The sequence below is a fragment of the Panthera pardus genome, unplaced genomic scaffold (assembly GCF_024362965.1).
Source record: "Panthera pardus isolate Hobbes unplaced genomic scaffold, ASM2436296v1 HiC_scaffold_25, whole genome shotgun sequence".
NCBI lineage: Eukaryota > Metazoa > Chordata > Mammalia > Carnivora > Felidae > Panthera > Panthera pardus.
Window position 1 is genome coordinate 86,724,181 of NW_026526821.1, and position 17,004 is coordinate 86,741,184.

A 17,004-nucleotide genomic window follows, 5' to 3' on the forward strand; every position below is an offset into this window, starting at 1 on the left:
CCAGGGAACACTTACACACATGCTGGCTTGTCTTCCTGCACCAAAAATCTGCAGGTTCCATGGAAGCAGAACTGACTGTGGGAATCTGGGCAGTCATTAAAATGGGACACCACAGCTGCGGCCACAGGCGGGTCTGCTGGGGAAAGAAAAGACATTTGGCTCAGATCCGGATTAGCCAGACACACCCACAGGTCCCTACCTCACCGATCAAGTTGCAGAGGAACCCTGATGGCTGGGATTTCTGGTCCCTACCAGCATTTCCTGGTCAGCTCTCCTTCACTTTCTAACAACTAGTCCAGGACCAGAGACATCTGTGTCACGTGCTTTCCAGCCGGGCTTTATTATTTACTTATCTTCGTAGAAAACAAAACAATCTCTCCAAAAGATTCAGTGCTATTCAGAGATACCAGAGCAGTTTTAGCTACCAGCGTGTTTAAAACCTATTACCTGCGTGACCTAATTTTACTTTTGTAAAGTGACTGTGATCATTCTCTTAAGATAGGCTTCATGAAACTCTGTTTTAAAGACAAGAAACCAGAACGTAGTTACAGAGGAGTTCTAAATAACCATTAAATTGATGCTGAGGAAGAACGGTTCATGATACAAAAAGGTGTTCATGACATATTATTGTAAGTGAAATTAGGTACATTTCCAATGTGGTCTGTATAGGATTCTACTTAAATAAACAGAAATTTAGATCCAAAGAAGTCTGGGAAAGCTATACATAAAAATGGTAGCAAGAGCTTCTCTGGGGCAGGGTGATTGGGAGGGATGCTGCCACGAAGAGGACTTAAAGCCCAGAAATCCATCTGGGAGCAGCACAGACAGTACTGGAAAAGCTGGGAGTGGGCGGGAAAGGCAGTGGAGTGGGGGGCAGGGATGGGTCCCCATTGCAGCTCTCGCACCTATAACTCATAAGAGCTTGGGGTGTCACCAAACCTCTCAGGGTTTTCCTTCCTTGGCTTTCAGATAGGAATAAAAACAGCCAGCCACTGACCACCCTAAGGGCCTCACTATGGCTTACTTTATTAGACTCCAATAGCCCTGTTTTGTCCAAATAACACTTGAGAACAGTAGGTAGCTAGTTTACAATGGCATGATAGATGCAGTTGCCACTGCTTCTTTCAAAAGGTCCTCTTATGTTTGTGTTTTGGGGAGTGAGTCTTCCTCACTTTTATATATATATATGTGTGTGTGTGTGTGTGTGTGTGTGTGTGTGTGTGTATACATATACATATATATATATATATTTAGAGAGAGAGTGTGTGTGGGTGAGCAGGGGAGGGGCAGAGGGAGGGAGGGAGGGAGGGAGGGAGGGAGGGAGAGAATCTCAAGCAGGCTCTCACAGACCCTGATGCAGGGCTCAATCTCACGAACCACAAGATCATGACCTGAGCCAAAGTCAAGAGTCAGACACTTAACTGACTGAGCCACCCAGGTGCCCTTCCCACTTATCTATCTATCTATCTATCTATCTATCTATCTATCTATCTATTTATTTTGGCAAAAACATGTTCTTAGAACTCTTGCTCTTTGAGAAAAGGCAGTCCATTTCTTATTGTGGGGTTTTAGACTACCACTAAATATTAAAACCACATTGCTATCTCTCCAGGAATTGCTTCCAGAAGTATCATATTTGGAAATCTCATAATTCCAGTAGAAAAAGCAGAGGGTGAAAACTCAAGATTCCTTGATGCAGAAGGTGAGAGAATGCTTAGTGGCTATGAACATGGGCTTAAGCAGAGAGGGGTTCGAATCCTGCCCCTGCCACCTGGATGAAGGACTACTTGAGCTTTTTTAGCCTGCTTCTGCCATGGGGAGTCCACCTGCTTCCTGGGTGGCTCTGAGGGCTGAACTAGGCAAAAGTTGCTCAGTACTGTACTCAACCAATAGTCTGGTACATATCATTCAGCTGCTGCTCTTCTGTCATGATCACTGATAGTCCCAAGATGCTAAAGAACCTCCATATGCGGTAAGACCATTACTGTATATAATCTCTCCCTGCTGCCATAAATCCAGCGTAGTGTAACTAAAAGTCCAAGCATCCTTATGTACTTTCACGTGTGAGGACAGGCAGAGATGCCCAGAGCCAGGTGGAGATGTCGACCCAGAGCTGCTGGCCAGTCTTGCTGTCCCTGTCTAGCAGCCGCCTCCAGGACATGTGCTCCAAGTGCCTCTGCTGGTTACAGTTACCTATGAGTCCCAGGCCTGGGTAGTTGATGAACGGGCTTGGTCACTGGCTGACAGTGGACACTGGGATGTTGAGGCTGGAAAGATCTGCTGCGGTTCTCATAACTGGCTTCTCTGTGTTCATCAAACTTGTCGAGGAGCAAATACAGAATGATGAAGGGCTAGTGAATCTAATTTGATGTAGACCCTGAAAAAGGCTTTTGATAAGCTCCACAAAAGGCCATTTAGAAGACTACCTCCAAGTGGCTAGTGGGAGTCCCCCATCAGGGCTCAGAGTTGGGCTCTTCATACGTGGTCTGTGGACCAGCAGCTTTACATCCCCTGGAGTTCGTCAGAAAGCCAACTTCACAGTCCACACCCTAGACATACTGAATTACGGTCTTGGGGATGGTGCCCAGGAATCTGTGTGACAAGCTCTCTGGGTGATTTTTTTCAAAAGTCAGGTTTACTGGGATAGAATTGATAGAGAGTACCTGTGCCCTTCAGGTGATTCTGCTAGGCACAGGCTGAGACACAGGCTTGTATCACACATGATACATCGGGGGTCTTGAAAGGGACCCTTTTTGGAGCTGGTCATCTGTCAGCTCTTCAAAATATAAATGACACTAAAACTCGAGATCTGCTAACAGTCTTTGTAGCAAAGTGTCAGGTCAATAGATACAAACTACCCGAAGAACTCTGGATCTGTCTTTGGGAGAACTACTCTCCAAAACTGATTGGTAAGGAGGAGACCCAATGCCATGATCTCATTCAGCCTGTATTTATGGATATTTTGCCTCATCTCATAAATGACTCAAGGAATCTTTATAAAAATAGATACCATAAAAAGGGAATGAAAATGGGAAAGGCGTGTGTGTGTGAGAGAGACAGACAGAGGCAGAGAAGGGGAGGAGAGGGGGGAAAGAGAGGAACCGAGGGAGACCGAGACGGGCAGTGCGAAAGGGAAGGAGAGATGAGGACAAAGAAAAATAAGATGGGGTGGAAAAGAGCAAAGAAGTTTGTATCTGGTTAGTACATGACACACATTAGGACACATGTATGTGCTGAAGCTGAGTGGCAAATGGAGCCCTATGTCTCCTAGCACAGTCTATGCAAGGGTGCACATGGGCCAGTAGATGTAAATGCACTTGTTTTGCACATGGAGGACAGGCTCAGCTTTGCCCGAGTCTATGGTCACAGAGCAACTTTTATTTGTGGCTGCCCTTGAAGAGGATTTAAAAAAAAATTTTTTTTTTTTACCTTTATTTATTTTTGAGAGACAGAGTGAGACAAAGTGAGAGCGGGGGAGGGGCAGAGAGAGAGGGAGACACAGGATCAGAAGCAGGCTCCAGGCTCTGAGCTGTGAGCACAGAGCCCGACGCGGGGCTCGAACCCACAGACCGTGAGATCATGACCTGAGCTGAAGTCGGACGCTCAACTGACTGAGCCACCCAGACGCCCCCTTTTCAAGAGGATTTTATGTGTTACCGTGGACAATATCCTCCTGGACTTCCTGGAGACCATACAGAGGCATTCGCCAGTGTAAACCCTCCCTGGGTCACCCAGCTCACTAAGAAGCCAAAGCCCAGGCAATGAGGAAGCTCCCTGCCACCATCATGGGGATGGCAGCTAACGCACACTGGTTTTGCTGTCTGCGGTCAGAGACCAGGATGAGGATAGGAGTCTGATGTAGAACCCAGGCCCTGGCCTTCCATAATCCCACCTTCCTGACTTGGCCCAAGGCAGTGAGGTGCCAAGGGAGCTCGATGCCAGTCACCTAAACAATGCCAGATCATTAAAATGATGTTTATTTGTTTGTTTATTTATTTTTGAAAAAATGTTTGTAGAGCCCGACGTGGGTTCAAACTCGTAAACCGCAAGATCGTGACCTGATCCGAAGTCAGACGCTTAACCGACTGAGCCACCCGGGCGGCCCAAACAATGTTTATTTTTAAAACCTTTTTCCTGATCATAAAAGCGATACATCACTGTAGAAACCCTTTTGTAAATGCCAACATAAAATTAAACAAAAGCACCTTAGAGAATAAAACCCATTTTTATCCACCACTTAGAGAACTACGTCAGTACACAGTGCACATGTGCACTCATGTAAAATTACGGTTTCCTTCTGTTACTTGCATTTTTTCCCCTTGATATAATGACAAACATCTTAAAAGTGAGCATTTAGTCCAAGAATGTGCACAGGGTGAAGTCCTGGTCCCTGACCCCAAGAAGTTCAATGTGTGTAATGTGTAGGGCAGGTCCTGTTTCTAGTGTACTCTTGGCAGCTTCGGGGGACGTGACCTGCACTTGAGAAGAGAATCAAACAATGGTCCCCAAGGGTGAGCCACACTGTAGCCCTGAGCTTTCACGGAGCCATCTTGGTGCGAGCCAGCCACAGAATGGAGGCAGGCACTGGGCACGTCTGGCCCTAGGGGTGATGTGTGGCCCTCCGGGGCTCATGTGCCTAAAAGGCACATGCAAAGTGTGAAGCCACGGTGAGGGGCAGTGACTGTTCTTGTTCCAGGCCTTCGAAAGATTTTTTATTTATTTTTTTAATGTTTATTAAGTTTTGAGAGAGAGAGAGAGACAGAGACAGAGTGAGTGCAGGGGAGGGGCAGAGAGAGAGAGAGGGAGACATAGAATCTGAAACAGGTTCTGTGCCTGACGCAGGGCTCGAGCTCACAAACCGCGAGATCATGACAGGAGCTGAAGTCGGATACTTGACTGGCCACCGAGGCACACCACGTTCCAGGGCTTCTAAAGATGATTGCCTCAGATACTGCCAGAATCGGCAGGGAAAACCCCAATACTGCAGCACGGTCAGGCCAGACAGACAAGACTGTTCCTACTGATGTTCAAAGCTTCCCCAAGGTTCAGAAGGAAAGGGAGTCTGTGGGAGGTTGGGGAGGGGAGAAGAGGGCTTACCACTTTCTGACTGTGCGCTGGTGGTGTTCATAGATCACCTCTCCAAACTAGGCAGGGTAGGCAGCAATAGGTGGAGGATTTGCTCAGTAATTTAAGTAAAAATGAGCTTTACTAGGAAACCTCCAAATTCCCAGCATCATCCCAGAGAATGAGTCTCTCTTTTTCCCTTCCTCCTTATCTTTCTCTCTCCCCTCCTCCTTTCTCTACCTTCCTCCACTCTCTTGCACCGTACCCTCTTAATTTTTCTTTCTCTTCTTTCTGAAAACTCAAAGAAATATCAAGAGAAGGAAGGAAAGGCCTAGATACTTAAAATGTAGAAAACCTCCCACTTAAGAAAGGAAGGCAGTGAAGGCTGACAAGCAACTCCAAGGAGGGCCCCCCGGAAGTCCAGGCAGAGGGGAGACCCAGCTGGCTGCACCCCCCAGGGCTCTGGACCCTGTGTTTGCCTCCAGGCCCCGAGCCTGATTAGTACTCAGGGCTGATCGGAAAACCAAATGCTCCAGTTTTCAGAACAGACCTCATACTGAGCCCATCCATAGCTGGAATTTCAAAGCTGCTGGGTTCCTGTTGCTCTGAAATTTATGAGAGGCCTCTCCGACCTGTTAAGCAAATGGACATCTTGCAGACACCACTGTTCTCCAGGGAAGCTGTGATAGCTTTGCCCAGAGACCACAGGCCCGCTAATAGGGCCTGGAGCCCGGCTCCACTCACGGGAAGAGGGTCTGGAAGAGCAATCGAGGGGCATGGAAACCAGGGATTCAGTTCACAGGAGGGGTCTCTCCGGCTCAGAAGGGCGGGGGTGGTAGCCATCTGGACGGTTCCCCGAAGAGCAGCATCCACATCACCAAGTACAATCACACCCCTTTCAAAGCAGTCCTAATTGGGCTTTCTGGGCTGGCCAGGGGGAGCCGGCCGAAGCGGCCGCTCCTCACTCTCTCCTCCAGATGTCAGAAGTTGCGGACACACTTGCCCTCTGCAAAGCTTACATCATTTATAGCCATTTCATCACTTCCTCGAATATCACGGCTAACTTTGTGACAATTTAATAACGACGCCTGGCTTTTTAGTAGGAACTTGCAGCCAAGGTTTTTGACCTGGGACTAAATATTTTCTCTTCAGACACTACAATGGCAAAACCAACTAATGCTTCTGGAATGTCTAGGAGAAAAGGCAGGAGATTAATTTAATGAAGATGGGAGTCGGCAAGCAGCCCCTGGTGAAGCTGGGGGAGTGTATGCACGTGAGACCTGCAGTCTGATGCTCCCAGGTGCCAGGCGAGAGTCACACACGGTTCTAGGCTCAGTTCTCGGACGGGGGAGGCTTGCTTCAGGCCACCATCAGGCCCATTTTACAGGAATGACATTCCAAGCTCACATGAAGCAATGAATGACCCTACAGAGTTAGCGTGCGTGGGAAGGAAAGGCTGGTGCAGAGGCTTACGTGCAGGGTGGCAGGAGTGCTAAGCCAGGGCTTAGAGAAATCAGTGGTATGGAACCCAGGTGCCTCTCCAGGTACAGACTGGTGAGGAGAAACTCTGGCTCCTGGGTGTTTGAGGGGTGAGAATAAAAACTCTGAGAAGATTTATAAGGGATCCTGAAGACGGAAAGCACGGTCAGTCTCAAGTGTGGCAACGCTGCTGACCTTTACCACAGAGAGGAATGCCCGCTAAGAAAGAGAATCAGTACGGACATTTCCTCAGGCCCTGTGAGTGGGCAGAACAAGGGGGCAGCTTTCAGACCAGCAGTAGAAACCAGGAGAGCGCAGAAAAGAAATCCCAGTCACGCTCACGGGAGTAGAACACAGCTTACTCTCCAGCACTACTGACCGGTGAGGGGATCAGTTTTGCGGTTTTGGGGATGTGTGTGTAGGATGAGATAAATATAATCATCCAGCTCATTCACTATTAAAACCAAGGCAGTGAATACCTTAAAAACAGATGTAAAGCAACTGGAAGACAGTTTGGCTTCAGAGGACTGTCACTTAAGAGAGAAGGGACATTCATTTTAATTAAGCAACAAAAGAAAAAGTCACCGTAAGTAGTGCTGAGGTTCCTCCCCCCACTCCACTTGATGAGGTGTGTGTGGGGGGAAGGGGTGGGGGATGGAAGGCAGTGCCATTTTTGCCATTACCATCCCCCTCCCCAAGATTCTCAACTTCCTGAAAGTAACTCCTATATCTAAAAGATACAGATTTTTCCTATAACACGATCCCTGAACCCAGATTTACTGATTCTTCAGTAATCATTTCCCAAACTGGCTCATTTTAACCCTACTTGGCTTTCTTAAACCGGCTTTAGACCCTACCCACCCCTCCACCCCACTCAACGGAATAGACACAGCATCATCTCTTTAAAGCTCCAACCACCCTATGGTGTAAGCATTACTAGCCTCAAGGTTTAGATAACCTTGCCAATGGACATATAGCTAGAAAGTGCTAGAAGGTACTAGAATTGTAATTTTATCTCTGTTCTTTCTGATGTTAAGAGAATGCAGAGCTGCAGAAAATTAGACACTATTCAGGTCCAGGAAGAATGCTGGGAAGGCACACAATCTAAGTCTACAAATCATGAGGCAGTGAGGAAGGAGAACACTTGTTAGGCAGCTTCTGGTAATCAGAAAGGGGCACTTTTAGGAGAAACAAGAAGAAGCATTACTTTATTTTGGGGAAGAGTGGGAAACTACACATATGGAACTTATTATTCCCACAAGAGAGCAGTGGCTGAGAAACACAGATGCAAAAGAGATTTCTATACGTCCACGGACTATGGTTAACCGAGGAACAGCTGGCAGTAGGGTGGGGGCTGATTCACAGGATGGTACTCAGCCCCCTCACAAAGTACAGCCCCAACCTCTGGGCTAGGTGGTGCTCATGCCGAAAAGACTGGGAGCCTTCTGGCTCAGAGCAGAGTTACAATGGACTCTTGAATTGCTTTTGCAGCTTTAAACAAGATGCTGGGGGGTGGGGGGGGGGGGGAACCCTAAGGGAACATTTGAGCTAATTCAATTCCCTCTGTGATCATTTCTCTCTTTGGGTAAAATCCAAGGGGGGCATCAGATGTGATGGAACTGAATTCACAGAAGGGTATCAATAAAAAAGTAGAGGACGTATTTTCCACTTTCCCACAAAGATACTGGTTTTTAGTAACACAAGACACGTGTGTGTGTGGGGGGGGGGGAGGGAGAGGGAGAGATGGGAAAGCATATACATTCTGAGAAAAGTCACAGGTGGTATTTGACCCCAGTGAGGTTCATCCTGTTTGTGCTTCTACAGAAGGCAGAACCTGTATCACCTTTTCCTAGTCCAACACAGAGAAGAGAAAAGACAACATGAACACAGAATACTTTGCTAGGTTCATATCCCACCTAAAGTACCTGGGCTTGGAGTTTTTAACTCAGTGTGGATTTTCTGAGGTTGGATTTTGATGATGCTAATGATGACTTATTATTAATACTAGCTACTACTAATAAATTGTCTATAACTGCAAGCACTATGCCTAGCATTGTATATAGAGAATTCCATTTAATCCTCACAAGTCCCATTTTATCGATGAGGAAAATGAAGATGAAGGAGGTAAAGCTTGTTCAATGATGCTAAGTTAGCAAATGGCAGAGCTGAAACCAGAACTCATGGGCGGCTGTCTCTAAAGCTCTTGCTGTAATATACCACACTGTCACTTCAGAGGGTGTGTGTGTGTGTGTGTGTGTGTGTGTGTGTGTGTGTGTGTGTGAGAGAGAGAGAGAGAGAGAGAGAGAGAGAATATGAATAAATTGAGGTTAAGAAATCCTTAAGGGCACCTTCTGTAGTTAAGACAACTCTTCTATTTGATGAATAAACAAATCAGGAATTACCACGAGACATGAAATCCTCAGGACCATTTTAGAAGTAAAGAGCTAAAAGTTCCCCGGCGAAATGGCTTTAATTAGCAAAGAGGCTTTAGGAATCAAAAACACAATCTCAGCGTAGTCATGTGAAGTACAGGCTAGATCCAGAGTTTGTATACTCCTCTAATTATGCCCAGCATGCATATTTCAACATGGCCTCTGACTTGCACCCAGATGCCCCCAGTAACACTTCTTCCTCCCCTAAAGGGCACGAGGAAGGGAGACACATGTGTGAGATGCCCCAAATTGTCCCCAGACTGCAATCTAGACCCATTATAGATTAAAATGAGATGGAAATAGAAGGGGGATACACCTGACACAGAAGATTACCCCTCCCACTGAGCTCCTCTTCCTCTTCATCATCCTGTTTCTCCAGCCCGTAGGTTGCTCCTTCTCTCCCTACCTTGGCCTTAGTAATTTTCAGCAAAAAATCAATTAAGAAAATTGCAGGTCATGATTTTGCTTTGAAGACTGAAAGCCAAACCTCTCATCTCTCTTATTACTTAATAATTTGATTTCAGAGAGATAGATCATATCTTTCATATCTGCAAACCAGAAAGCCCCTTATTCTAATTACATCCTCTTGGGTGTCAACCAGCATCTGAAACTTCATTTCAAATTTCCATTTACAAAGCAAACAAGGATATCTATGTTTGGCTCTCATCGGCCAGCTTTGAACCAAAACGTGAATGGCTCTGGGAACTAGAGCCGAGTCCTGCTGGATGGGGATTTCTGTTTTGGCTTTGTTGAAGGAACAGCCCCGTTGGAGCCCAGGGCTACCTGGCTTTACAGTCTCTGTGTGTCTCTGTTCTCCTCTTTATTAATATCAAAATTGTTAGGTAAAGTGGTTGGCAGGAAATCCTCAATCCACCCTTAGGAAAAAATGCTTCCTCTTGTTGAGTCTTTGAACCATAATCCCTTCAAACCCTCCACACTGAATACATACAAGTATTACTGGGATGATTTTTCTAGAACATTCTATTCCCTCAGAACTTTTGACAGATGCCTTTTTCATTTACAGTCTGTAGATGTAGTCTGGGTGGACGAAGGATACTCTTCATTTTAAGTGAGGAAATTGAGGCATCCAGAGGTAAATTTAAGGCAAAGCTCAAGAGCCTTAAAAACACAGATGTGAATTAGTGGCTGGGAATTTGTCCCATGGCAAAAATGTGACTCTTCTTTTTTCATCCTGGTGTTACAGCGATGATATTTGGTTGCCCTTAGATAAAAAGCCCTCTGATCAAGATTATATTCCAGAGGGAAGATGCCTAGATTTTAAGGGAGTGGTGGTATTTATGGGCATTTTCTTTTATAATTTTCCAAATTTTATAAACATTTGAGTTTGAAAATAAACATTATTTAAAATTAAAACCTTGGGGTGTCTGGGTGGTTCAGTTGGTTAAGTGCTGGACTCTTGACCTGAACTCAGGTCATGATCTCATGGTCATGGGATTGAGCCCTGTGTCAGGTTTTGTGCTGAGCATGGAGCCTGCTTGGGATTCTCTCTTTCCCCTCTCCTTCTGCTCCTCTCCCCCACTCATGCTCGATCCCTCTCAAAATAAATTTACAAAGCAAAACAAAACCTTATATACAACACTATAAAGATAAAACACTATAGATATAGACACTATAGATAAAACACTATAAAGATTAAAATTTAAACAATTTTTTATTGTTTCGCTCAAAGGACTGCAGCTTTCTAGGAAACTGGCCTTAAGGAATCTAGATTTGGATCTGCATAAAACATGTTACTGTCTCACGTTTTATCATTAAAAGGGGATAAGGAAGAAGGAGACACAAAATAAACATTTAGAGAAGACAGAGGATGCTCAGATGAAAGATGTGTAGTAAAGGCTGAGTTCAGGCTCGGCCTCTAGGCATAGAAACCTTAAATGCTCTCACTATAAACAAACACCAGAAAAAATATGGCCGACGTGATCTACTCCATTTCTAACCCATATACTCACACTTTTTGTTTTGCTTTTTCAGTTGAAAGCCAACAACAGTGAAACTGTTCTATTGAAGAAGGCAGAGAATGAGAAGAAGGAAAATAACTAGTACGGAGATTCCCAGGAGTTTCCCCAAACTTGCGTTCCTTTCCCTGCTGGACATGGAGACTACATCTCCCAGCTCTCTTGCAGACAGGTATGGTCATGTGACCAGATTGTGGCCAATGGATGTGAGCAGAAGTGATGTGTGCTCTTCCCAGATTTGGTCCATAACAACCTCTGTGAGATCTTTTTCTTTCCCTAGCTGAGGGTGGAAGGAGAGAATTCTTCCAAGGGCATGGAGGAGGGAAGAACCACTAGATGGAAATAGCCTGGGTTCTTGACTAACTGCATGGAAAGAAGTCTGCAAGGCTAGGAACACCTGCACAGACTTTGACATGAGCACGACGTAAACAGCACTCAGGACTTATCTGTTATAGCAGGGAGTGTTACTCTAATGCCAAACCTGAAGTCTGAATAGCGTCTGGGGGGTTGGTTATGGAGTTTCTGATGAGGAAGAAATCCTCACAATAGATCATATCCCTTTCTCCCTTCTCCCATTGTCCTTTCTGGGAACTTCACCCAAACACTAACATGTCTTACAATTGATGTGAAGTCAATCTGGCCATGATTGGAAACCTCTACTTTGAAACCCTTGCTCTTCAGCTTAAAGTACGTCCTGTCTGTTCTCTAGCATAGAGAGGTCAGGTCAACCCTCACAAACCTCTACAAGGGTGGTAATAGTCTTTTGGGGGCCAGGAGTGACCCATCCTTGCTCTGAATGTTTATGAGATCAGCACTTGTACCTGTGCAAAGTATGGATGGAGCAAAGGTTGCTTCTTCAAGTCAAAGTCTGAGAACAAAACAAAATATAAGGCAGGGCTGCCACAATCAACAACAGACAGCACCCAGCTGTTTGGACCCAAATGACACAGCTGATGTCAATTTCCTGGGACATCACAGCCCTTTAGACAAAAATCACCAAGGCAGGATAGCACCATAACTACTATAACTTCAGTCTTCAGGAACCAGAAGGTGAATGCCCTATAATTTCAGTAAATTTCCATATCTTGCAAAATCTTAAATTAATACTGGGGGAAAAAATATGTGACTACCTGACCCAGAATATCTTGATAATATCTCATCATTATCACTGGGGGCTTTTTATCCATCCTTTAGTTTTACTGGTAGTGTATTCTATGTAAACAACTTTTATAGCAACTGCACAAAGAGTTTTATAGTTTGTTATTTAAAAAGTAATATGTGTTCATGGGGCACCTGGGTGGCTCAGTCAGTTAAGTGTCTGACTCTTGGTTTCAGTTCAGGTCATGATCTCAGGGTTCGTGAGTTGGAGCCCCACATCGGGCTCTGCACTGACAGCACAGAGCCTGCCTGGGATATTTTTTTCCAGGAAGGGAGGCATGTGAGGGTATGTCTACATAATGAAGCATTATATGTCTAAGAACATCTGCGTTCCCATCCAGATTCATGGCTTTGCATATGAATGGCAACTTGAGTCACAATCTGTAGACTCCATAGGCCTTCTACCATTTTATTTTTTTGTAATGCAAATTGTTAAATTACATTGAAAGCAATAGTTTTAACGTTAAGAACAAGTCTTTTTCAGCTTGAGAAAGTTCTCTGCAATTATTTCTTTAGGTCAACCCTGGTTTGCTTTCTCTTCTTCTTTTGGAATTATTATACTGTATCTTGCAGCATCTAGTTCTATTTTCTAGATTTGTTTGTCATGATTTTTGGTTTTTTGTCCTTCTGAGTTCTGGGAGATATTTACCAGGTCATTTTTAAATTTTGCTGATTTGATTTACTGTAATATACAATTCGTTGCTCATTGGTCCACTGTGAATATTCAAAATTGGTTGTCATATTTTTTATCTCCTTGCAGCAATTTCTTTTTTTTCTTTTTTCTTTTGGCCATTTCTTTTTTTTTAATACCTACTTGACTAATAACCTGAATATATTTCAGATTTCTATACCAACTGTTCTTAGTTTTTATTTAAGAAAAAATTTTTAACATTTATTTATTTGTGAGAGACAAAGAGCATGAGCAGGGGAGGGGCAGAGAGAGAGAGAGACACAGAATCTGAAGCAGGCTCCAGGCTCTGAGCTGTCAGCACAGGGCCCGACACAGGGCTTGAACTCATGAAGTCGGACGCTCAACCGACTGAGCCAACCAGGCACCCCTGTTCTTAGCGTTTAATACACAGTATAATTTGCCTAAGTAAAGGGAATACTTTTTATTGAGGTATAACTGACCTGTTATATTAGTTTCAGGTGTACAACATAATGATTTGAAATGTATGTACTGCAAAATGAGCTCTAGAGTAAGTCTAACATCATCACTATACATAGTTACAGTTTCTTTTCTTGAGATGAGCACTCTAAAGATCTATTCTCTTAGCGACTTACAGGTGTGAAATACAGTACTAACTACAGTTGCCATGCTGTAAACTACATCCTTATGACTTACTTATCTTATAACTGGAAGTTTATACCTTTTGACCCCCTTTATCCATTTTACCCATCCTCCACAATCTCTGCCTCTGGCAACCACCAATCTGTTCTTTGTATGACCTTGTTGTTTCCCATTTTTAGATTCCACATTTAAATAAGATCATATGGCACTTGTTTTTCTCTGATTTATTTCACTTAGCATAATGCCCTCCAGGTCCATCCATGTTGTTGCAAACGGCAATTTTCATTTTGTTGTGTGGCTGAATAATATTCCATTCTGTGTATGTGTGTATCATCCATTCATACTGATGACATTTAGGTTGCTTCCATGTCTTAGCTATTGTAAATAATGCTTCAATGAACATGGAGGTGTATGCAGATGTCTCTTACTTACAGCTCTCTGGTATGGTTTCATAGATGTAATGTCAACTTCATTCCTAAAGACACATTTTGAGATTACCCAACACCTTCTCCCATCTCTTAGGAGTACAGACAGTTGCTGAAATTCCTCAATAATGTTCTCATATAATGAATCTTTTCACCTGGCCAGTAATTTCTTTCATCATCATTTTTACAGACAAAAATCTACATTGTTGAGTATGATGGGGAGTTAAAGTAGGTTCCATCAAAGACTGTGTGCCCCGCTCAATATTTTGGCTCCAAATAAAGACAGAAAAGGGACAGTTTAAATGTACTGGCTTCAAACATCTGAGGAATCTGTTGGGTAGAAGCAGGAGACCAAGCAAACACAGCAGTTTCCTCTTTGGGCAAGAAGGAATTTATTGTTTTCTTCTCTTGTTTGCCAGGCACCCATGCCGTACCAGCAGTGAGAGCTGACTGGGTTCATCATGAGGTGTGGCCTTCACCGGTGTCCTTTCTTGAGGCATCAGTAAGATCCAGACTGACCTCCCCCAACCCCACTGCCACATGGCCGGCCTTTCTCCCCATGCTCTGGCCTTCCAAGGTTGGGCTTTTGATGTGATTTTGCTTATGATAATCCCCTCACCTCCTCTTCCAACTGGAAGAATGGGTGCTGCACTGGGGCAGAATGGGTCCCATCTGTACACTCAGTGACAGAAATCCTTCAGTGCTTCTAGTACGGATAGTTTCATATTTCACTGATCACTCACTTCAGTGAGCATCCAGGGGCAGATGAGAAAAGGGAGGAATAAAAGTTCTCCAGCATTATCCAGGAAGCCAGACATTTCCTACCTTATGTGCAAACTGGGTGACTAATACAATAGTACCTCACCACCTCCACCACTTAAAAAGTTTCTCCTGGATGCTATTTAAAAACTGAGTGGATTATCTGTCTCCCAGTGGGAATCCCCAGCAAAGTGGCAGCAAGAACTTTGGCATGCTCAGAGAGTAGACCCATTTCCCCTGCTGGACGCCTGAGCCTTACCTGGTCAATATCTCTCAGAACTGCGTCCCTACCCCTCTCTTCAAGGTCTGCCAGATTCCCAGTGAGAAAAACCCAGTGCCCAGGTTTCTGCCCCTTCTGTCATCTAAAGGCTTTGCCTCATAAAAAGTTGCGAATTCCTGGTTTAAACCCCACAGGCTAAGTATAAACCGGCCACGTTGGAACTTTGTTCTTAAAAGCAGAAATGTTAGAGGAGTCCAGAAACGCCAAGGTCATTTTCTCTCCTAATAGTTTCTTGAGGGCATACTGGTTCAGGAACAAAGACCTTATATTTCAACAAAATGGTTCTTTTCCATCAAAAGTGAAATAATACAGGGGCGCCTGAGTGGTTTGGTCAGTTAAGTGTCTCAGTCTTGATTTCGGCTCAGGTCATGATCTCATGGTTCGTCAGTTCAAGCCCCACATTGGGCTCTTCAGTGACTCTGCAGAGTCTGCTTGGGATTCTCTGTCTCTGCCCCTCCCCTGCTCTCTCTCTCTCTCTCAAAATAAATATTTTTTAAAAATTCGTAATAAAAAAAAGTGAAATGATGTAAGTAGAAAAGCCCTAAAGATATCTCTGCCTGTTGGTTTGAATTCTGTCCTTGGAAGCCACACAGATTAAGCGTCCTTCTTCTAAACAACAAATCTTTCATCAAGGTGCAGTCAGCCACCAAATCTGAATCTTTGTGGTGATCAACTCCGTGTAATGGCCAGCCTCCAAGATGGCTCCTGGGATCCTCACCTCCTGGTGTCCACGGCCTTGTAATATCCCCTCCCATGCTGTCTCAGGGCGAGTGACTTCAGAGGCTAGGTCTCAAAAGGCACTGTAACTTCTTCTTTGCACACGCTCACTCACTTGCCTTCTTTCTCATGGCTCACTCTGGGGGAAGCTGGTTGAGAGATCACCGGGGTGCCCAAAGGAGAGGTCCATGTAGCAAGAAACTGAGGGCTCCTCCCAAAAGTTATGTGAATGAGCCATTATCTGGTTTCCAGTCAAGCTTTCAGATGACAGGGTGGCCCCAGTGGACATCTTGACAGCAATCTCCAGAAGAGACCCTGAATCAGAACTTCCAGCTAAGCTGCTTCCGAATTCCTGACTCTCAGAGCCTGTGTGTGATGAATGTTTACCAATTTAAGCTGCTAAATTTTGGAGTAATTTGTTATACTGCAATAAATGACAAATATACCCTCCAAGTTCCTATAAATTCTCTTTAAGCGAGCAAACCCGTAAACACTTTACCTCTGGATAGATTCTGACTTTTTTTTAGTGTCCACCTTAAAATAGTCCACTACAGGGTAACAATGACAATAATAACATCAATAACAAAAACACTGACTAAATGCTTTAGGGGTTGGCCTCTGTGCTAAGAGTTTTATATGTACCATCTAGATTAATTCTTTAAAAAATTTTTTTTAATGTTTATTTTTGAGAGAGAGAGACAGAGACAGAGTGTGAGTGGGAGAGGGACAGAGATAGAGGGAGACACAGAATCTGAAGCAGGCTCCAGGCTCTGAGCCGTCAGCACAGAGCCCGATGCGGGGCTCAAACTCACAGACTGCGAGATCATGACCCGAGCTGAAGTCGGACGCTTAACCAACAGAGCTACCCAGGCACCCTTTATCTAGATTAATTCTTAGAAAAACCTATGACATCATAGCTCTGTTATTCTACCCATTTTACAGATGAGGAATACAGGTTTAGAGAAGTTTAGGGCCTTGCCCAAGGTCATGGAGCTAGAAGAGGCTGAAAGGAAATCTAAAAACAGGCAGTGTGACCCCAGAGCCCATACTCTAAAGCTCTGCGCTATGGGAACAGACTACAGTAGAAATACCATCTCCCATGACCTGATTTCTACACTAATATAACTTAATTCTCCAGCAATTTTGCTGGCAGTGCTGGAATGCTATTGGGTTATATCAGCTCATGGTCAATTAAGGCTTCTAGATTTTCTCCACATAAACTGTTGTCAAACTTGGCCTCATATTCTTCCTAATTAAATCATTCTTTCCCCCTAATTAAATCATTCTTAACCTAAATAGTGTTAAGTGTGTCACTGTTCAATTTAACCTGGTTGATTGGCTTTGATCTACCGTGCCAGCAAAATACTTTTACTCTTTGAGTCTTTATTCTGTCATCCAACACTCCAGCTATCACTGTGGGCTT

At 44.4% G+C, this 17,004-nt stretch overlaps 1 protein-coding gene across 4 annotated transcripts in view; it reads right to left on the reverse strand.

Moving 5' to 3' along the window:
• TGFA (transforming growth factor alpha) overlaps positions 1-17,004 on the reverse strand; it is a 109,934-nt gene that overhangs the window by 22,328 nt on the left and 70,602 nt on the right. For 2 of the 4 annotated variants that reach the window (XM_053890779.1, XM_053890777.1), the window contains exon 3: positions 16-133. In XM_053890779.1, coding sequence (XP_053746754.1) covers positions 16-133 — 118 coding nt within the window. Of the gene's footprint in view, positions 1-15; positions 137-17,004 lie in introns of all 4 variants that reach the window. The other 2 variants (XM_053890778.1, XM_019441154.2) reach the window with 1 other exon arrangement.